General features: G+C 46.5%; 1 protein-coding gene across 17 annotated transcripts in view; it reads right to left on the bottom strand.

Annotated features, from left to right (window-relative positions):
• The window catches only part of DNM3 (dynamin 3), a 406,816-nt gene that overhangs the window by 327,533 nt on the left and 55,760 nt on the right, over window positions 1-23,523 (bottom strand). For 16 of the 17 annotated variants that reach the window (XM_045026194.1, XM_045026192.1, XM_045026186.1 and 13 more), the window contains exons 3-4: window positions 6,558-6,707; window positions 541-744 (exon numbers count right to left, since the gene is read on the bottom strand). In XM_045026194.1, coding sequence (XP_044882129.1) covers window positions 541-744; window positions 6,558-6,707 — 354 coding nt within the window. Of the gene's footprint in view, window positions 1-540; window positions 745-6,557; window positions 6,708-20,615; window positions 20,797-23,523 lie in introns of those variants that run through there. The other variant, XM_045026195.1, reaches the window with a different exon arrangement.

Below are 23,523 nucleotides of genomic sequence, written 5' to 3'. Positions count from 1 at the left end.
TGTACCCCCTTGTTGAACTCTGAGTACCCCCAGGGGTACGTGTACCCCTGGTTGAGAACCACTGTGTTATTACATTGCAAAGACAAATTGCATTTACTCCTGCTATATGTGTTGATTTATTACACAGTCACATCAGTCAGCAAGGCACGCCAAGAAAACAAACATCATTTGAACATTTATAGTACAGTAGCACCCAGGCACCCCAATCAGCATCAAGGCCCCATGGTATAAGATGCGATACAGACTCTTCGGCTGGCAGAGGCCCTGTCACAAGAATTTCCAATTAGGTATATTTCATGCTTCACTCAAATTACCATACACTGGTTACTTTTAGACTTCCGCCGATAATACAAGTTATTGAATTATGCTGCATGAGCAGAATTCCTATTCTTCTGATGTTGAAATCAGTACAAAACTTTTAGTTATGAGTAATGAGTTTTCTTGCACTTTTAAATGCATGATTCACCACAGTAAACTATAAGATATATTTTCATCAATGGTATCTGAAAGCAGGAAAGGTTTACATCCCCTCACACTTACCTTGAGGGTCTACTTCTTTAGCTAACTTCAATGCATCTGAGTTAGCAAGATCAGTGTTGGCTGGAGTCACAGCCAGGATCAGACAGTTTTCACGAGAAATAAACTGCATAATCATCTCTCTGATCTGTTGCTCTATATCTGGAGGTTGATCCCCTACTGGCACTTTAGTGATTCCAGGCAAATCAACAAGGGTCAGGCTTAGCACTAAAGAGAAAGGGCATAAGACCAAAAGGCTTGTTGTTAACACTTTACACGGCTAAAGAGAATAAAAAGATGATCCAAGTCTGAAGTTCTAGGGGGAGCCATAATTCAAATACTGTAGATGTATCAATTTTCAAAGGCTTTTGAACATTATTTTATAAGCACACACAACTAGAGCTATGCCAAGATTGGCAATTCCATGTCACAGAAGATTTCAACATTATGAAGTTTGGTTTTGTTCCAGTTTGGAACTGCTTGTCACAACCTACTAATTACATTGTTTGGCACAATCACCCTCCTATTGTATATCTGTAAGATCATAATTAAACATTAAAGGCAGAATTTTCAAAGAGTTGTGCCCATGTTGGACATCCTGAATCATAGGACTGGAAGGGACCTCGAGAGGTCATCTAGTCCAGTCCCCTGCACTCATGGCAGGACTAAGTATTATCTAGACCATCCCTGACAGGTGTTTGTCTAACCTGCTCCTAAAAATCTCCAATGATGGATACTCCACAATCTCCCGAGGCAATTTATTCTAGTGCTTAACTACCCTGAAAGTTAGGAAATTTTTCCTAATGGCCAACCTAAACCACCCTTGCTGCAATTTAAGCCCATTACTTCTTGTCCTATCTTCAGAGGTTAACAAGAACAATTTTTCCACCCACCTCCTTGTAACAACCTTTCATGTACTTGAAAACTGTTATGTCCCCTCTCAGTATTCACTTCTACAAACTAAACAGACCCAATATTTTTGTCAAATCTTCCCTCATAGGTCACGTTTTTGAGACCTTTAATCATTTTTATTTCTCTCCTCTGGACTTTCCAGAATTTGTCTACATCTTTCCTGAAAGGTGGCACCCAGAATTGGCCATCATACTCCAGTTGAGGCCTAATCAGTGTGGAGTAGAGCAGAAGAATTACTTCTCGTATCTTGTTTAGAACACTCCAGCTAATACATCCCAGAATGATGTTTGCTTTTTTGCAACAGTGTTACACTGTTCACTCATATTTAACTTGTGATCCAGTATGACCCCCAGGGCCTGATCCCTTTCTGCAGTACTCCTTCCTGGGCAGTCATTTCCCATTTTGTATATGTGCAACTGATTAGGATCTTAGCGTAAGTAAAACTTGTTTTTCTCCCATTTATCTGTGGTGTGCCAATATCAGTAGAGACCATGGGATATTCCCATCTTACCTATCAATTAGTCAGGTGGCAGTCCATCTGAAAGATGAATTTTCACACACAGTCCTCATCTGATCATCCTCCAAGCAGGCTTCTCAGCTGCCAGCTTCCCAAATTGAAAATCCAGGGCTAGTCTAAATGGTACACCAAGCTCTAGCTATTTTTCTGAGTTCCTTCGCAGCTGGAGCATCCTGAGCAGGTGTTTATACTGGTGGAGTCCCACAATAGAAAACATTTAGCAGGTATGAAAAAATTGTTTTGTTGTGAGATGACTGTCCCTGGTATAAACCACAAATCTAACTAGAAGTGCCCTGCAACTACCGGAGCACCAAGAAGAGGTGGGAGGGAGAGGGAGACAAGATCCAGCCTAGCCTCTAAAAGCTTACACTGACTCTCCTTGAGAAAAGCAGCTCTTGGATTTCTGAGGCAGAACTGCCCGAAGCACCAACTGATAGAAAGCTTTGCTGGCTGATGGGTTGGGATCCAGGCAGTGGTGCTTAAGGAATGTGTTGATGGAACAACAGGTGATGGCTCTAAAAAGTTTACAATGGAATTTTCTCCTTGGCTGGCCCAAGATGGAGGCCACTGTTCTAGTGAAAAGATTCTGAAGTTTTAGCGTTCCGAGGAAACTGGCCGAGGAGCAAGTTGGAAGCTGGACTGGACCTAGTGGAAGAAGAAATACTTAGAAGCTTTCTCCCTTAGAAAGCTTGTGATAAAGATTACTGAGAAAGTTTACAGGTAAAAAGTTGTAATAGATTCACACTCTTGTATTTTGTGCTTCCAGCATGAGTCAGGATGAACCATCACTGAAGAGCTTTAAAGGCTGCCAATTCCTTACATAGCGATGGGCAGAACTTCCTGTCCCCACCCAGTGGGCTCAGCTGCTCATCATGCCTCTAACTCCCACTTCCTTTTTCAGATAAATGGCAAAAGCACTAACCAACACCAACATGCACTCCCAACTGTATGAGAAGTGCAGAATATTTCTCAGACATTTGGGCAGTTAGGATCAAGAAGCATCCATGTCTCTCTCTTTTTCTTTATGACTACCCATTTTAGGAGCTGAGGTGAGATGGCACAGGCTGTTTCCCAAATCCAGAAGACTGCAAAAATAAAAGAGCTTAAGACAAGACTTTTAGACATCCATACCTGCGAAGCAGGTGATTAGAGATGACCGGACTTAAAAACCTCTAAGGATGGAGATTCCACCACCTCCCTAGGTAACCCATTCCAGTGCTTCACCACTCTCCTGGTGAAATAGTGTTTCCCAACATCCAACCTAGACCTCCCCCACTGCAACTTGAGACCATTGCTTCTTGTTCTGTCATCTGCCACCACTGAGAACTGCCTTGCCCCATCTTCTTTGGAATCCCCCTTCAGGTAGTTGAAGGCTGCTATCAAAACCCCCCTCACTCTTCTCTTCTGCAGACTAAACAAGCCCAGTTCCCTCAGCCTCTCCTCGTAAGTTATGTGCCCCAGCCCACTGATCATTTTTGTTGCCCTCCGCTGGACTCTCTCCAATTTCTCCACATCCTTTATATAGTGGGGGGACCAAAACTGACGCAATACTCCAGATGTGGCCTCACCAGTGCCGAATAGAGGGGAATAATCACTTCCCTTGATTTGCTGGCAATGCTCCTACTAATGCAGCCCAATATGCCGTTAGCCTTCTTGGCAACAAGTGCACACTGCTGACTCATATCTAGCTTCCCATTCACTGTAATCCTCAGGTCCTTTTCTGCAGAACTACTGCTTAGCCAGTCAGTCCCCAGCTTGTACCAGTGCATGGGATTCTTCCGTCCTAAGTACAGGACTCTGCACTTGTCCTTGTTGAACCTCATCAGATTTCTTTTGGCCCAATCCTCCAATTTCTCTAGGTCACTCTGGACTCTAGCCCTACCCTCCAGAATATCTACCTCTCCCCCCAGCTTAGTGTCATCTGTGAACTTGCTGAGGGTGCAATCTATCCCATCATCCAGATCATTAATAAAGATGTTGAACAAAACCGGCCCCAGGACCGACCCCTGGGGCACTCCACTTGATACTGGCTGCCAACTAGACATGGAGCCATTAATCACTACCCATTGAGCCCAACAATCTAGCCAGCTTTCTATCCACCTTATAGTCCATTCATCCAATCCATACTTTTTTAACTTGCTGGCAAGAATACTGTGGGAGACCGTATGAAAAGCTTTGTAAAGTCAAGATATATTACGTCCACTGCTTTCCCCATATCCACAGAGCCAGTTATCTCATCATAGAAGGAAATCAGATTGGTCAGGCATGACTTGCCCTTGGTGAATCCAAGTTGTCTCTTTTCTAAGATGAACAGCCCTAATCTTTTTAGTCTCTCCTCATATGGAAGCTGTTCCACATCTATGATCATCTTTGTTGCCCTTTGCTGAACCTTTTCCAGTTCCACTATATCCTTTTTGAGATTGGACTACCAGAACTGGACACAATATTCAAGGCCTAGGCACACCATGTATTTATATAGTGGCACTATGATATTCTTGATGCTATTTTCTATCCATTTCTTAACACTTTCTAGAATACTGGGAGCCTATTTGACTGCTGCAGCACATTCAGCAGAAGTTTTCAAAGAACTATCCACAGTGACTCCAAGATCTGTTCCTTGGGTGGTAACAGCCAACTTTCTTCTTGCTCGGATTTCTCTTCTAGATATCCAGAGAATCAGCTTGTTCCACTGGGGAGCTATGAATCATGGTCACACAGTTGAGCCCTGCTCCCACAGGCTATGGCAGGCCCATGCAAGACTGAAGCAAGGTCCAGGGCCACAAGTACAGAATGAACCCACTATGGAAGACTGGAAAGATCGATTATAGATAAAACACCTTCTTCTTATTCTCCCCTACTTCTATTATTTTGCTCTTCAGTTCATGATCAAAATGATATGGATTGATGCAGACTGAAAAGATGGCACCTCAGCAAACAGCATAAGTTGTTTTAAATGTGCAAAAGAGAAAACAACTGAGGAATCATATTTTCTCCAGATTGGTTGCCAGCTACCTGACACATGAGAAGTCAATGCTATGTGGTCTATATTGGTGGCAACCATGCCACACAGAGCAGTTTGACACACTCCCACTGAAGAGAATATTAAAACAAGAGCAGTATTTGCTGTAACAACAAGTTCCTACGATGCCTAAGTTTATCAAAACTTAAGTAGATCAAAGGCATTGTCTTGGGATATCGAAGTGATATTTTTAACAACTACAAATTTATAATGGAGCTAAATACAGTCAAACCTCGCAATAATGCGCCCTACCATAACACGAAATCGCATATAACGCGATCATATGTTGGCTCCCCTTTAAGGCATAATACAGTACTGTACCAGTGGTCCCCAACACCATGGCAGGGGAGAGAAGCTGCAGCCCTGCACCTGCCGGGGACAGAGAATGCCGAGGCTGCAGGCACCAGTGCTCTCTGTCCCCAGCAGGTGCGGGGCCGCGGCTTCTCTCCGGCTTCAAGAGAAGCTGCGGCCCCGCGCCTGCTGGGGACAGAGAGCACCAGCGCCCGCAGCCCCGGAGTTCTCTGTCCCCGGCAGGCGGGCGGCCGCAGCTCCTCTCCCCTGCTGGGCACTAGGCACTAGGGGCACTAGGCAGCGCACATCAATGCACCACGTTGGGGACCACTGACAAACTGACTGGCTTGAAACCCCGCTATACCGCGACCCCGCATTTAGCGCGATGGAAGTTTTTGGACCCCAAACATCGCGTTATAGCGGGGTTTCACTGTGCTTAACATTTATAAAAGAGCTTTGGGATCTCCGGATCAAAAAGTTAAAAAATACAAAATTCTGTTAAAGGTAGGTGAGAGTTTATCTGGAGATCATATGATTATTATTTAAATAATATTTAAACTCAATTTTGCACTTCATCATCTCATATAGAACTGACCTATCTAGGTTAATGGAGAAGAAATACAACAATATTTTTTACTAGTTATTCTGAAATACCAAAGCAGGGATGCATATCCCAAAAGAAACATAGGTAGAGTTGTCAGCTTTCATAAACCCCTTATATTCTAGTATGTCTAAACATGTGATATCTAACAAATTAAGAAGTAGCTGAAACTGAAGCAGTTTCATCAGATTACTCAAAACTTTTATAAAAACTTATATGTGTATTGCCTTAGGATACGTGTCTACCTCATGCAGTTTGTAATACCATTACAGGATGTAGCTTTCATGCTATAGTGGAAATTTCAGTGTCTGTGGATGTGGCTTCATGTTCAAATTAGCCTGTCTGAAAACTGGGTTGCATATGATGATCATCTAAAGTCCAGTTTTCTTCAATGAGGATTAAAATCATTTAGTCCTCTCTACACTGTTAACCGTTTTCTATGCCAGTTGATGACAATCCATTGTCTACAATAAGTCACTTTCCTCGCATAGATAGGGTTGAAAGGTCAGGAAAGGGAGTAATCTAACAAAAGGAAGCCTTTTCGGAACATATACTGTTACATGAATTATACATCCTCAAAACTTTCATTCGAAGTCAATTTTAGCAATAGTGTCTCTCTGGAATGTTTTGGTCAAGTGATGAGAACAAACAGAATATATAATATTAGTTACATGAATAAAGAGTAGAATGACTTTACCTACCATGTGGGGAATACACTCTTAAATTAATAGGAATTGAAGAAATGCCTTTATTCAGTCCCGTCACTCTGTCTGTTTCTGCTTCAATTTCTTGACGAACCTCATCAAAATCTGTAAACTTCCTCCCTTTGCAGTGTAGGAACTCAGCATATTCTGTAACAAACATCAATAGCCTCTTTACATATCACAAAAGATTTCGAAGATTACAAGACACATCCTTTGTGTTCTCTAGACAGTTATCTAGAAAAGCATGTTGAAGTCATTGAGGATCACAGGAAACAAGTTAGGTGGGTGATCAAACAGTGTAGGCAGAGTTCCTACTGATGAAAATAGCCCAGAATGGAAAGGTTTGCTTTAAAAAAAAAGTTTACAATTCATTACTTTTATCTTTGGCACCTGATCCTCTGGAATAACAGCATAAAGAAAGGATTGACTAAATATAATTTAAATTAACAGAATAAGGAGCAGATTGTGAAAAAATAAAAAAAACTTGCTAATACAGAGCAATTGAGACTACAGTAGCTGAATTGAGAACCATGATTACTGGAAAGCAACATGTATCAGTACTAAAGTCTGTTTCTTGAATCTTCCCTAAGTCATTTTCTCACTAATAAATGTTATTGGCTCAGAGTCAGCTCAGTGGTTTGAGCATTGGCCTGCTAAACCCAGGGTTGTGAGCTCAATCCTCGAGGGAGCCACTTAGGGATCTGGGGCAAAAATCTGTCTGGGTATTGGTCCTGCTTTGAGCAGGAGGTTAGACTAGATGACCTCCTGAGGTCCCTTCCAATCCTGATAGTCTATGATTCAGCTGTACAAAGAAATGAAATGAAAAAAGAGCTGTTTTTGCATCAATGAAAAAGAAAAAAAAACTCTTCCCCCGTAAACTTCTGTAATCTCTCTGATTTGAAAGTGTGTATGTTGGGGGGGGGGAGGAATCCAAGAACCCCACTATCCCTAAGATGGGGGAAATGAAATTAATTCAGTGTATATAAAAATGCTGCAACATAATTTCACAGCAATTTTTTTTTGTTTGTTGATCATCTAGCTAAAACCTTCTGGTTTGCCTTTGACAGTTTAAATAACTCCAATGTAACTTTTATTCTTTTTTAGAACTGGCAGTACAAGAACAGGTGGATTTATTTCATATAGTATCACAGCTGATCAATCAGATTTGTAAATTCTTCAAGCTTGTAAAGTATTTGGTTCCAAAAAATGGCGGGTTGCTCTTTAAGGATGAAAATAAGCTGATGAATGGCCCATATTTTGACAGAGTTATGCATGAATTCCTTGGTACAAAGGAAATTCTGCAACCTTATCTACAATTATATCTTACTGTGGTTCATCAGATTTTTTTTCAGGAAAAGATTTCAAAATTGAAAGAATTAGCACTGAGTGTATAGCCTGCTTACTCTATCGGGTGACTGACACAGCTGATGCTAAAAGAAGCTTCCTTTTGTTCCTCTTTTCTCTTAGTAACACAGCACCCCATCTGCAAAATTTAAAATCTCTGCAACTACTATACTGCAAATTGGATGAAATGTAGTGTGCTTAACTAGGTTAGTAATTGTCGCCATGAGACTTGAACTAGTAACATGTGCTCCCTCTAATTCTAAAGAAGTATGCTTAAATGAAGTATGTAACGTGTGGTGTGTATGAAGTGTTATAGACTAAATAGGTTTACAGAATAAAAATTGCGTTGAACAAGTGGTGCTTTGTTTATGAACCTTCCATCCAGTCCTTTGACTATGTCTGGCAGCAAAGCAGACAGCCTGCTTGCACGAGTGTCTCCATAAACACAGAATCGAATGTAATCTTGACAAAGATGTGCATTAATTACATAGCAAAAACTATTACAATTAGAAAACAATTCTTTAAATCTTTTGCAGAAGTAACTGCCAAATAGGAACTAGTCAGCAAGTAAAGATGATTCAGTTCAAAAACAGACTAGAAAAGAGAAAGTTACTCACCTTGCAGTAACTGAGGTTCTTCGAGATGTGTCCCCCTGTGGGTGCTCCACTCTAGGTGACGGTGCGTCCCGGCGCTGTCGATCGGAGATTTTCGGTAGCAGTGCCTGGTTGGGGCGCACACACTCAGATGGTATCTCCCGTCTAGATGGAATCTTCCTGAGTGCGTGCGCCCCACACCCTCCTCAGTTCCTTCTCTACCGTGGAGAGTCATCTCTGTACTCCAAAGTAGAGGGGAGGAGGGCAGGGAGTGGAGCACCCACAGGGACACACATCTCGAAGAACCTCAGTTACTGCAAGGTGAGTAACTTTCTCTTCTTCTTCGAGTGCTGTCCCTGTCGGTGCTCCACTCTAGGTGAATGTGTAGCAGTACCCACTATGGTTGGTGGGACTTTGGAGATGCGGCAGGGAGTACTGAAGATAGTACTGTATGGCCTACTATTGCGTCTGCCGTGGTGTCTTGCGTGAGAGCATAGTGTTTTGCAAACGTGTGTTCAGATGACCATGTAACCGCCTTGCAGATATCAGGAATGGGAACGTTGTGTAAGAAGGCGATGGATGCAGACATGGCTCTAGTGAAATGAGTTCTAATGTTGTCGGGCGGTTGAAGATCCTTCGCACGGTAACAGGATCTGATGCAGTCAGAGATCCACTTGGATAGACGTTGTTTAGAGATAGCCGTGCCTTTTGATCTTTCGGCAATGGAAACGAAGAGTCGTGGAGACTTGTGAAATGGTTTCGTCTGTTCTAAATAAAAGACAATTGCTCTCCTGACGTCGAGAGTGTGCAGGGTTGCGTCCTGCGGAGTTTTGTGAGGTTTGGGATAGAAAGTAGGTAAGTATATAGGTTGGTTGAGGTGGAAGGTCGACACCACCTTAGGAAGAAATTTAGGATGTGGTCTCAAAGTGACTTTATCTTTGGAGAAGATTGTGTAGGGAGGGTGGGCCATGAGGGCACTCATTTCACCAACTCTCCTGGCTGATGTTATGGCAACTAGGAAAGCCACCTTCATGGACATATGGAGGTGAGAGGAGGTAGCCAATGGCTCAAATGGAGGTTTCATGAGGGCATGAAGAACGAGATTAAGATTCCATGTAGCCACTGTTGGATGAATTTCAGGGTAAAGATTTTGCAGGCCAGAGAGAAAGCGTTTAATGGTGGGGTGTGTAAAGAGTGAGTACCCATCCAATAGCTCATGGAAGGTGGTAAGCGCCGCCAGGTGCACTTTGATGGATCTGAGCGAGAGTCCGTCCTGTTTCAGTTTCAGGAGGTAGTCTAGAATGTTAGGGAGGATCACATTAATGGGTGCTAAATGTTTATGCGAACACCAAAGAGCGAAACATCTCCACTTCTGAAGATGGGTTTTACGAGTGGAGTCTCTCCTACTGTGCAAGAGGACATATTGGACCTGCTGGGAACAGGCTAGTTCATGGGTTTGGAACCATGAAGGAACCAGGCTGTGAGGTGGAGCTTTTGGAGCTGGGGGTGAAGGACTCGTCCGTTGTCCTGGTAAAGGAGGTCTGGTCTGTTAGGGAGAGCCCATGGGTGACGGGAGGACATGCGGAGAAGGTAGGGGTACCACATCTGTCTTGGCCAAGCCGGGACAATAAGGATGACCTCGGCCTTGTCGTCCGCGATCTTCCGAAGAACCCTGTGTAGCAGAGAGATAGGTGGGAAGGCGTACAGGAGGTAACTGTTCCATGGAATGAGGAATGCATCCCCTAAGGATGCAGTCCCGAGTCCCTCCCTGGAGCAAAACAGGGGGCATTTTCGGTTTCGGGTCGTGACGAAGAGATCTATTGACGGCATACCCCAGTGGGAGAAAAGCTGTTGAAGTACTGCGGGGTGCAGTTCCCATTCATGTTCTGTCGAGAAGTGTCTGCTGAGTGCGTCGGCAGTAGTGTTGTGACAGCCTGGTAGGTAGGAAGCGATGATCTGTATTCGATGTCATATGCACCAATTCCATAGTCGAATGGCTTCCATGCAGAGGGAATGTGATCGGGCTCCCCCTTGTCTGTTTATGTAATACATACATGCTATGTTGTCTGTTAAGACTCGCAGGTATTTGTTCGTTATGAGGGGAAGAAAGTGAAGGCATGCTTTCCTCACTGCTCTGAGCTCTAAGAGATTTATGTGTAGATGTGTCTCTGATGCAGACCACCGGCCTTGTGCCCTGTGTTCCCCTAGATGCGCCCCCCCCAACCAATCAGGGAAGCGTCCGTGGTGAGCATGAGTGTTGGGGATCGTTGCTGGAAGGAAACCCCTGTGCAGAGGTTTTCTGGACTCGTCCACCATTGTAGGGAATTTATAACATGGGGTGGAGGAGTTAGCAGCATCCCTAAGGGGTGTCTGTTGGGTTTGAAACTGGAGTTGAGCCAGCCCTGGAGGCATCTCATATGTAGCCTGGCGTGTTGAACTACAAAGGTGGTAGCTGCCATGTGACCAAGGAGCTGTAGGCAGATTCTTGCTTGCGTCCTGGGACGAATAGAGAGCGTACGTATGAGCTGCATGATAGCGAGGAATCTGTTGTATGGGAGCGAGGCCCTGCTCTGGGTTGAGTCAAGATGAGCTCCAATGAACTCTATCTGTTGCGTGGGTATCAGGGTAGATTTTTGAATGTTTATTTGGAGGCCTAGGCTGTGAAAAAGGGAGATGGCGAAACGCATGGCTTGAAGTGTCTCGCCATAGGAGTCGCCCCTGATGAGGCAATCGTCCAGGTAGGGGAACAGTGTGACCCCGTGTTTGCGGAGGTGAGCCACAACCACGGCTAGGGTCTTGGAGAAAACTCTTGGAGCTGTGGAGAGTCCGAAAGGAAGAAGTCTGTATTGGAAATGATCCTGACCGATTGTGAATCGTAGGAAGCGTCTGTGAGCTGGATGAATTGATATGTGGAAGTAAGCATCTTGTAGGCAGAGGGCTGTAAACCAATCCCCTTGATCCAATGCAGGTATTATTGTGCCCAGTGTGACCATCTTGAATCTTTGTGTCCTCACAAATTTGTTCAGTCGGCGTAGGTCTAGTATAGGCCTCCATCCCCCGGTTTTCTTCTGCGTTAGAAAGTAATGGGAGTAGAATCCTGTCCCTTGATGTTGCGATGGCACAGGTTCCACTGCGCCTAGTTGCAGAAGGTGTGCCACTTCTGTGCGAAGTAACTGCTCGTGAGAGGGGTCCCTGAAGAGGGACGGGGAAGGGGAAAGGGTAGGATATGAAGGGGATGGAGTAACCGGTCTGAACTATTTCGAGGACCCAGCGGTCCTGTGTAATCCGCTGCCAAGCATGTTGGAAATACTGGAGGCGGTGGCCAAATGGAGAAGTAAGTGGTGGGATCAAGGGGTGGTCGTGCAGACCCTCGACCAACGTTTCAAAACTGTTGTTTATTGCCCGGTGGACGGAAGGTGGTGGCTTGATTTTGATTTTGTCTGCGTTTGGGAAGTCTAGTACGATTCCTAGTTGTGTCGTATGGTCTGGATTGAGGGCAATAGTACTGATGTGTGCGTGGTCTTTGGTAGGGTTGGTATCGTTGTCTCCTGGGAAAAGATGGGTGAATGCCCAGGGTGCGCAGTGTCGCTCTCGAATCTTTCATGGTGTGGAGGAGTTCATCAGTGTTTTTCAAAAAGAGTTTGTTCTTATCAAAGGGGAGATCCTCCACTTTGGTCTGGAGTTCTTTAGGAATGCCTGACACAGAGAGCCATGAGGATCTGCGCATAACCACAGCAGTTGCAGTGGTACGGGCTGCTGTGTCCGCCGTGTCTAAGGACGCCTGTAGGGCCGTTCTGGAGATCAGTTGTCCCTCAGACAGGATTGATTTGAAGTCTGCTCTTCTGTCCTCTGGGATCTATGAGGCAAATTCGAAAAGTTTATTGTAATTATCAAAATCATAGCTGGCGAGGAGAGCAGAATAATTTGCAATCCTGAATTGTAGTGTAGCGGATGTATAAACCTTTCGGCCCAGGACATCAAGGCGTCTAAGGTCCTTGTCTTGCGGGGTGGGTCGATATTGTGAGTGTTTGGTCCGCTGTGCAACTGCATCGATGACGAGAGAGTTCGGTGGTGGATGAGAAAATAGGAAGTCTGCGTCCTTTGCAGGAACGTAGTATTTACGTTCGGCCTTCTTGCAAGTTGGTACTAGAGAAGCTGGGGTTTGCCAGAGAGTGTCAGCTGGCTCCATGAGTGCTTCGTTAATAGGGAGTGTGATTTTCAAGGGCGCAGACGGTTGAAGGATTTTGAGGAGTTTGTGTTGAGTCTCCTGAACCTCTTCTAAGGGGATATCCTGACTGAGTGCAACCCTCCTGAAAAGTTCTTGAAATTGTTTGCAGTCGTCCACGGTCTGTGGAGGTGAAGGGAGGATGGCTTCATCGGAGGCTAATGGAGAGTTAGGGTTAGGAGAGTCAGAATATGGTGCGTAGCTCCCAGGCTCAGGAGGGGGCTCAGGCACCCTGGAAGTGGATGGAGCAGGAAATTGAGGCACCGAAGGAAGATGATTGGTAGGAGGATTGGCCACAGGTACCACTGAGGCCAAGGCATGGGGTAGGAGAACCCAGGCATCACCCACGGGGGGGGCAACGTAGGGAAACTGAGGCTGCTGAGCTTGAGCCGTGACCTGAGGTGGTAAAGGTGCCTGTGGAGGAGAAGCAGGAGGGGAGAACTCCGCTTGCTGCTGTAGCTCAAGGTCACCGTCGGTGAAAGCCAGTTCAGGTGGAGAAAGTGGCAGGTCAAGAAAGGAGTCCTCTGTATCTAGGAGCGGAGAGTGAGGCTCAGGTGGCACTAAAAGGTCACTTTGAGTGAGCAACTGTTGTTCCTGCTCCCTAGGCTGAGCTAAGCCTGCTCTCTGCCTAGCTCTTTAGTAAGAGAGAGTGACAGAGAGTGTCCTGCTGTATTGAGGTTAGAGGTGCCCTGCAGGGGGTCTGCTGCTGGTGCGCGGGTAGAAGAGTGGCTGGGTGCCGACCCTGTTCTCGGTGCCGAGGCTGATCGCACTGTCGGCACCGCAGCTATTTTTGTTGCTGAAGCAGAGCGCGCTGGCGGGATCGCGGCCGCTTTTAGCGCTGAAACTGACCAGGCTGTGAGTATCGTGGCCGTTTTGGGTGTCGGTGCCGAACGAGCTGCCGGCATCGCGGTCGTTGCCGGTGCCGAGGAGGAACATGGTGCTGGTGCTGTAGTCCATCTTGGTGCCGAAGAGGAGTGAGGTGTCCGTGCCGCAGTCGTTTGCGGCGCTGAGGGGACCGAATGAACAAGTGCCTTCTCAGCGTGGGAGGTCTGGTCCCTGCCTCTCAGCTCTGTCAGAGCAGTAGCTGAGGCATCAGAAGAGGCTGAAGCAGCTGTCTTTCGTGCTGTCAGCACAGGGGGTAGGGATCTCGCCGGAGACCCCTTACCCTTGTTAGAGTCTCATTTGTGAGACTTTTGCGCTTCGTGCCTCCGCTCCAGGGAGGGTGAAGCGACGCTCCCCACCGGTTCCGATCTGGCTGGGGAGCGTGTTCCACTTTTCCCGTCTCCGACAGCGGCTGCAGGGATTTTTCCATCATAATGATCTTGAGGCGCAGATCCCTGTCACGACGAGCTCTTGATTTGAGGCTCGCACAATGGAGGCACTTCGCGGGGATGTGGGTGTCCCCGAGGCACTTCACACACTGAGAGTGGCCATCTGACCATGGCATGGAGTCCTGACAGGAGATGCATCTTTTGAAACCTGAAGCTCCTGGCATTATGAGTTAGAGGGGTGAGGAAAGTGTCTCAATGGGAGACAAGCCTGAGGGTAGTTTTTTTTTAAACTAAGTAACTAACTATGTAACTATACTAAAGGAAGGGAAACAACTGGGAAGTAATTAATAATTATTTCTATGTTTCCTATAGAGATCAGGGAAGAGAAGGCAGCACTGCCCCGAGTCCCGTCTTCAGCTGAGGATGGTTGAGAAGGAACTGAGGAGGGTGTGGAGCGCACGCACTCAGGAAGATTCCATCTAGACGGGAGATACCATCTGAGTGCGTGCGCCCCAACCAGGCACTGCTACCGAAAATCTCCGATCGACAGCGCCGGGACGCACCGTCACCTAGCGTGGAGCACCCACAGGGACAGCACTCGAAGAAGAATTGTCATGTCTTTCACGCTCTCCCTTACTCTCTGTAACAGCAAGATCACAGAAGCCTAAGGTGAAAAATCTCTCCAAATAAGGTCTCCCTTGCATATTCAAGGTATAGTCCCCAGAAAGAGGACATATTGGATATTAATCTAATAATACGTAATTTGTTTAGATTGACCCTTTCTAACGTCTAATTTTCAGACATTTGTTTTATGAAGTCAAGAGTATGTTGACAGGGAGAGAATACATTCAAAAGTCAGGGGAAAAAAGCAAACATATAAAAAACCTCTCTCTGCACTGAGAACAAATATAAAGCTACCTAATTATTTGAGACAAACATATATTTAAAGCCAACTCTGCACTTTAAAAATAACAAAAAGCTGACAAAAGAATTCCACCACATTTCACCAATTTTGGGGTTAGTCTCCCCAACCATAAATGCCTGGATAACAGATAACTCTGTCAGATTTTGATTGGACAGAAAATGATGCAAACTGGTAAAATAAAATAACATGTTTCCAAAATGTCCCTCTTATTTGGCCTCTCACAGTTCTCATTTCTACACTCGTTCTGAGGTTTATGACACTGAGCATGCTGATATTCTGCTGCTAATAAGCACTAATAGAGATTTATGTTTTCTAAGCACTATAAGAATAGGGCAATTTTATTCCCACCTATAAATTGTCTTATAAAATAAATCCATCAGTTTAGGAGGCTTGAAACTGCTGGGCTAGGAATCTCCACTGCATCTCACAAATGTAGTCGATGTTGACACAGCAGCAAAATGAACATAGACACGCGCATGGAATTAAGTGGCAGATCGCAACTCTTATTAAACTTTAACACAAGGGAGGGATACTACCCACCATCACCCCTATTCTCCCATACCAGGCATTTAACTGGTTCCAGTTCGGGGGTTGCAGTGCTCCTTATACAAGTCGTAACTGGTGCTAGGGTTTATAGGGCTCCTTATCATATAACCCATATGCTCTACTCAGCCTTCCCCACCAGAAATCAGCTCTGAGTCCTAGCACCTTCTCTACCCACAAGAGGGACAGAGGTTCCAGCAAGGTGGGAACCTTGGCCCACGACAGCCACAAAACCTGACCTCGGCCTGTGAAGGCCAAAGGTCTCATCCTACCACACAAGACCAAGGCCCATCACCAAAATCCCAGGTCTTTTACCTCTGGGAACCGTTCATTTCATTCTCTTAACCACACTGGAAATCAGCCACAGGGGGTGCTAGCTTGGTCACTCCCCCTACCCAACCACATTGCCCGATATCACAATTCCTGCCCCGTCCATTCCCTTACATCCTGTAGCCACATCAGCACCTCCATCTGACAAATGTTCACCGTCATCTCTGAAAACTAGCAGTCAGTGGTAATAGATGCTGCTATGCTGTATCGCTGACCATCACTCCCCGTGTCCAGGAATACCTTGGTGACCCTCTCAAGTCACTTTTTTTCTACTCCTGTCACTGCAGGCTGGGTCTGCAGCTCCCCACCAGACCTGCCTTGCAAGCATTGCTCACCTCATCTCCAGCCATGATTGCCCAATTAAGCTAACATCCCTCTGGATTCTGTCCCTTGAGTTAAGTCCTATACTGATGCCACGATCATTCTCCACAAGGTAAATAACCAGGACGTGAGATGTGTGCACACTGCTTGTCAGCGAGTGCAGAAGTGGCATGAAATGATCCCAATGCATGCCTCTTCTGCCGAACCACTGGATGCAAACTGCTTCGGCCCAGCTGAGATCCAGCTGCCATTCTGGCTGCTCTCTTGTGGGCCCAATGAACTACAGAGTACCTGCAAATCAAGATACTGCATATGCTCAGTGTAGCTTCTGAAACAAACAAGCACATTGGTTTAGTTACATTTTGTGATTCCCTGCCATATTTTCCTAGGTGCAGACATAAGTCCTGTAACACCTCAATTTCCAGCTCCCTATTGCCTGCACCTGATGTGGGCCAAAACACCCTGTAGCCACCGATGTTACTGCCCTGATCCTGAAAGAACGAGTACCAATTTGGGAGGGATGGGGGGGAGTGGTCAAGACAGCAGTAGTGCAAGGTTTTCCTCAATACTGTGCCAAACTGGTATCTTGAAAGGCAACCAGGGCCGGCTTTAGGCACTGCGGGGCCCGATTCAAAAGAGCTGCCGCCGAAGACAGCAGCGGGACTTCAGCGGCAGCTCAATTGGCTGCCGGTGCCTTTGGTAGCACGTCGGCGGAGGGTCCTTAGGGACGTTGTGGGGCCCTCTTAGGGGCACGGGGCCCGATTGGTTGGAATCGGGTGAATCGCCCTAAAGCCGGCCCTGCAGGCAACTGCCATCACCATGTATGACCAGCAGTCCCAGTTGCAGGCCCCAGATTTTTTGCAAGGCTCCTACTGTCTGTACAGGGCCCAAGCGCCCATCTGCACATTCCTTTAACACCACATAAGCCCTCTTTTCTTTCTGGTCTGTTTTCCAGTACCTTAAATGCAGGGTCACCACTTCTGCAGATAGTTGCACGTCTGTTACACTTAACGCATGCTGGGACCTGCCAGCAGCTGCCATAGGCACCAGCGTACTCACTCAAAGCGCCAAAGAGGCAACAACAAATGCCACCTTAAATAAAATGGCCTCCCTCCCACAACTGCAGACCTATGGCAGAGCCTGTGTGACAAAGTGGGGATTTTTCCTTGTTATGTTGTATGTGAGCCTATGTGAGTCTTACTGTTTTGCATGAATGCTGTGTGTGCCTCAGTTTCCCTGTGTATTGCACCAATGTCTAGGTTGTGGGAATAAGGGTATGTGACTTTTGTAGGGGTTGCTCCAGCTGCCTGCATGGATGCTATGGCCACCCCTTCATAATCCGAGACCCAGGAGGGGGATGCGACAAGGTGACTCTTGGCCCGGGAAGCAAGACAAAGGCCGGAGGAGGAGCAACAGGCAGGGCAGGGGCCAGGCAGGTAGAAGCAAATCAGTCTCGGCTGGCTCTGGCTTCCTTCCTCCCCAAGATGGACTTAGCATGAAATCAGTGACTTTTAGCCAACAAGTTCTGTTCTATGCTGTGTTCCTGTTGACTAATAAACCTTTTGTTTTACTGGCTGGCTGAGAGTCATGTCTGACTGCAGAGTTGGGGTGCAGGACCCTCTGGCTTCCCCAGGAGCCCAGCCCGGGTGGACTCGCTGAGCGAAGCACACTGTGTGGAAGGGGGATGATGAATGCTCCAAGGTCAGACCCAGGAAGGTCGAAGCTGTGTAAGCTTCTTGCCCTGGAGACAGTATGCTCAGAGAGAGGAGGCATACTCCCCCAGAGTCCTGACTGGCTTCATATGGAGTAGTTCCAGAACATAGTCCCAGTGACTGCGTGACAGCTTGTTGGAATCCTGTTAGGGTTTTCAATGTTACGGGTAACCTTCGTCCCTCTTGGTGCCCATCCCTCCTCGACCACCCTTCTAAGAGTTCCTGCACTATGAAATGCCCACATCTGTCTGGGAAACCCACCAAGTTACTCCTGTAGGACAGGCCCATTAGCTGGCCAGAGATAGCAGAGGGAACCAAAGCAGTGGATCAAAGACACCGCATATCATACCACCTGGGGTGTAGATATGGGCCACCCATGGTGAAGCCCTTCCTGTGCCTAAACTCGCTGAACTCTGTAAGGCTGGCCACTGGTCAACAGAATCCTCTACTAGTCCCACAGCTGTCTTGAACCCAGAGTTGTCAAGGCATCGCCTATGGATCCTTGCTGGCCAGTGGGACGAGTTCCTGGAATCTGTCGTTCTGAAATCAAGACAGAGTATCGGCAACACCATTATCCACTCCCAGGGCATGCACTGCACAGAAAAGGGTGTTAAACCGCAAGCAGCGTAAAACGAAAACCCTCACCAACCTCATTATCCGAGCAGGCTTCGCCAACTGTCCATTTACAATATGGGCCACAGATTGGTTGTCACACCAGAAACCAAACTTTTTTTGTTCTGAAAGTTTGCTGCTCAAATTGTGGCTGCCACCAGTATAGGAAAAAACTCAAGGAAGGTGATGTCCCCTGTAATACCCTGCACCACAGAGGTTTCTGGCCACCTCTGTGCATGCCAATCTCCTTTAAAGTAATCTCCAAAACCTATGCCTCCCGAGGCATCCAACTACCTGCAGCTCAGTTTTGAACCACCAGGCCGACCGCCATATTGAAACCCCATTAAACTCTTCCAGGAATATTTCCCACACTTCTAAGTCTTTTATTCATTCATCTTGTCGTTCTGGTCAAGTGATGGGGTTTTTGCACTCCAGAAGCCAACACCAGACAGGCACAAAATGCCCAACTGGGAGCCACCAACCAGCGTGCAAAGTTCAGGAGCCCCAGGACCACCTGTAGTTCCCTCAGAGTAATTGTCTTTGCTCCTTTGAGAGCCCATATCAGTGCCCTAATCGATTCTAACTTGTTTGTAGGGAACCTAGAGACACCCAAACTGTGTCCAGTTCGCTGCCCAGGTACATTACACTTTGGGTAGGGCCCTCTGTTTTTTCCTTGGCACAGGGGACCCCAAGGTTCTTGGCTAGGTTCTGAAATGCATGAAGCATGTGCTCACTGTTGCCTGTCCATAACCCTCCTGCAAATCAGAAATCGTTGCAATAGTGCACCATGTGAGGCAGGCCAGTCTCACACACAACTGCCCCACTCCAGCCTGGAGCTGAATCTTTCAAAAGCAGCACACAACACTGAGCACCCCATGGGCATGGCTTTATCAAAACACTACTGACCCTCAAACTGAAACCAAAGGAGGTTAAAGTCCCTGGAATACACTGGAAGCAACTGGAATGCAGCATTGATGTCATATTCTTCCAACAGCACCCCAGAGCCACACTCCCTAACCATGGCTACCCCAGCGTCACATGACAAATATCTCACTGAACACAGCTGGGGATCAATACAGTCTTTTACCAATGAGCCCCCTGAGTCAGATGGGTGATGGATCAGCCTTTGTTCTCCCTTCACCTTCTTTAGTGCCACACTCAGGGGAGAAAGAAATCTGGTATTGGAATACACCAGAAGGGGCCTCACCTGCCACTCTCCCCGCTGCCAACTCATAAGAGCAAAGATGACCACATATATGCTCAAAGCCTCCAACAGACTTCAAGTTCTCTGCCCAGGACAGGCACCTCATGCCTTTATAAAGGATTCGAAAACCTGCTGAAAATCCATTCCATAGATCAGCAGCACCTGTCTTCCTGGGTTAGTCCCACAACAAGTTCCATTACACCCATATCTTAACTGGAGGAGCCTTTTCCATGGCTATTGCCCCCCCATAACAACTCCTGAAGCACTGGGACCTTGCAAGACCCCCTTTCCTACTGCCCTGTTGGAACTACCTTTCCCTTCTTAACAGGAGAGTGCACTATGCTGACCCCTGGCACCTCCTACAGCAGTGTTTGTACCTGCCTTGGGAATTAAAACATTTCCCATCATTAAACACAAAGCACACATGGGCTTTTGCATCTGCATTTTGAAGCTGAGGTTTTAGCACTGGCAACCCACTGTCCGTGAATGCCAGCTGGGCAACGCCATAAAGAATCACTCTCCAGCCAAAGGTCCTGTCTATTTTACCTCAGAGTAAATCAGGCTCTTCTGCCTAAATTCTCTGTCATACCTTACCCATACATATGTGGCATGAACCCTCACTATTAAGTCCTGCTACTTAAACAAGGAAATTCATCTCTTGGGGCTCCTGTCACAAATTGTATGGGTATAAATGCGAAAGGCTGTGCACCAGTTCTCAAGAGTTTGAGGCACCTTCATTCTGCTGGGTTTGTCCTTCCTCGTTTGTGCTTTTTGTCCCTTTCTCCGCTTGCTCTTCCCCAAAGTCAATAAATCCACACATCCCCTTTCCAAATCTTTTCTTTAACCCCTTGAGTCAGATGATTCCTGAGTGGGCAATCTGATCCCGTATAAGCTGTTCTGTCTCCTGCCTGTGTTTTGTTAGGAATGATGCCACCTGACGACACATGGATGACCCCTCCCTCCCCACAACCTCACCTATCTTCCTTTGCATCCTGAGGAGGATGACAACAACTGCTGCTGCAAGTTGGTGAGTAACCGTTCCTGTGCTGGAACGGAGCATAAATGATTCCACATGGCCTCTGTGCAGCGCTAAATCCTGGGAGATGGGGAATGCTGACCAGTCAGCATCTCTCTCCCCCAGCTGTCCAATGGGTGCCAGAGACTCCCAGGAAGGAGCTACCTATTGTTCCTTGGCAAGCATCTTCCTCCCTTGCCGCTGGAGCTGTCCCCTTTTCACCGCCGGCCCCATCAGTTTCTCCACCCATTGATGCAGGTGGGTGGCATTTGTGCTAGAAGCTTCTAGAATGTGGGCTCAACCTATGCAGGGGTTTGAAGATTCCAAAGATGCAACTCCATGTAATCAAAGTCCTAGCTAAACAGTTACATGCCAACTGACAATTTTTATTTAGCTTAGGGGTTCTCAAACTGGGGGTTGGGACCCCTCAGTGGGTCACAAGGTTATTACATGAGGGGTCGCGAGCTGTCAACCTCCACCCCAAGCCCCACTTTGCCTCCAGCATTTATAATGGCGTTAAATATATTAAAAAGTGTTTTTCATTTATAAGGGGGGGGGTCACACTCAGAGGCTCGCTCAGTAAAAAAGTTTGAGAGCCACTGAGTTAGCACATAGAGGAATCCTTCAAGGCTGATGGCATCTTGTTATGAGAAGAGATATTACAAGGTGAGGTGTGTAGAGGGAAGTGTCACTCTCATATTCACACAAGAATATTTGGAGGAGACTTGCAAGTGCTGGGAGGGAGGGAGAGAGAGAGAGAAAGAAAGCAAGCTTTGGATTTAAGAGATCACATCCACCATCTGAAGGCTGTATCCACAGAAACAGTAGGTGGAGTCAGTGGACTGAGGTCCAAATAGCAGCTCTGCAAGTTTCATAGGACGCTTTATTTCCCACTTCCTGTTATATTACCGTTGACCTAATCATCTCAGCCCCAATGCCTGATGGAGAGTTTTTGCCTGCCTTTATGTATCTGAGTCACAGTTACTCTCACTCACCTTTACACTGTAGTTTTAGATATTGTTGATAAATATCTGATTTTCTAACTGCTTGTGTCCTTGAAAGATAGATATCTATTTGCTCTTTTTATATCTAATGATTACAGTTTAATATATATTTCAGATAAGATTGCTTTGGACATGAGGGATGTCAGATGTCTTAAATCAGATGGAATGGCAATACTACTTGAGAAAGCAGGGCTGGCTCCAGCATTTTTGCCACCCCAAATGGCGGAGGGGGGGGAGCCGCGATAGGCAGCATTTCGGCGGGAGCTCTACCACTGCCGCTTCCTCATTTGGCGGCAGGCCCTTCCCTCCGAGAGGGACTGAGGGACCCGCCGCCAAAGAGCTGGATGTGCCGCCCCTTTCTGTTGGCCGCCCCAAGCACCTGCTTGCTGTGCTGGTGCCTGGAGCCGGTCTTGTGAGAAAGGAATTCTGAAGCTGTACAAAGGAGGTTATTTAATGGACAGTGCCTGCCTGAAGGGTCACCAAGCTACAGATGCAATCTTCCCAAGAAAAGTAAAAACAAAAAACCCAAGTAAATATCCAATAAAGGTTCAAAGGAGAGTTCCATTACACTCATGATTTATATTGCACAGAGCAGCACAATATTGCAAGGTGAATTTTGTAAAGTGGTACTATGCTGTCTATTTCTGATGAGAACCAGAGGGATCTTTCTTCAGTAATTATCAGGTGTCACTGAAAATCTGAAGCACTTCTTCCCCCCGCCCCATGAAACCCATGTAATTAGATAGGATTATCCCAATTTTACAAAAGAGGAAAACTAAGGCAAAAATAAATAAAGTGATTTGCCTAAGATTTCCCAAAAAGTCTGTGGCAGATCTAGGAAGAGAACCTAATTCTCATGATGCTTAGCCCTTTGCCTTAGCCACAGAACCATCCTGCCTCCCCGATGCGTAATCAGCCACAACATTTTAAAAATATTTATATACTTTCCATAAAAACAATATTTGATCTCATTCATTTCTTAGCCAGACCAAACACCTAGCATTAAAAGACTTCCAAGCTGCATATCTCATCATAGGTGCTGGAATTAGGGGTGCTGAAGTAGTAACAACAATCAAAATACATGGTTTCCTCCTTCAGCACCCGTGCTATAAAAATTCTTACAGCACCACTGTATGTCATGGAAAAATTTAAAAGTGGTCTTTTTTCTAAAAGTATATCATGCAGAAGGTCCTGTATTTCACTTCTCAGCTTTACTACTTGGAATGTTTACATTCAAACACATTTGTTTCCTAGCCACTAGAAAGCTGCATGTACGTGACAGGACAAAAAGAAAAAAGAAAACTAGCAGCTCACTAAAAGACGGTTACTCACCGTTGTAACTGTTGTTCTTCGAGATGTGTTGCTCATATCCATTCCAGTTAGGTGTGCGCGCGCTGCGTGCACGTTCGTCGGAAGACTTTTACCCTAGTAACACTCAGTGGGTCGGCTGGGCGCCCCCTGGAGTGGCGCCACCATGGCCCCGGATATATACCCCAGCCGACCCACCCACTCCTCAGTTCCTTCTTGCCGGCTACTCCGACAGTGGGGAAGGAGGGTGGATTTGGAATGGATATGAGCAACACATCTCGAAGAACAACAGTTACAACAGTGAGTAACCGTCTTTTCTTCTTCGAGTGATTGCTCATATCCATTCCAGGTAGGTGATTCCCAAGCCTTACCTAGGCGGTGGGGTCGGAGAGAGATGTGGCGGAGTGCAAAACCGCCGAGCCAAAGGCTGCATCGTCTCTAAATTGCTGGACTAGAGCATAGTGCGAAGCAAACGTGTGGACCGACGACCAGGTCGCTGCATGGCATATCTCCTGGATCGGTACGTATGCCAGGAATGCAGCTGAGGAAGCCTGAG

Source organism: Mauremys mutica, chromosome 8 (genome assembly GCF_020497125.1).
Source record: "Mauremys mutica isolate MM-2020 ecotype Southern chromosome 8, ASM2049712v1, whole genome shotgun sequence".
NCBI lineage: Eukaryota > Metazoa > Chordata > Testudines > Geoemydidae > Mauremys > Mauremys mutica.
Note: the sequence above shows the minus strand (reverse complement) of the source record. Positions and strands in the feature narration are given on the sequence as shown.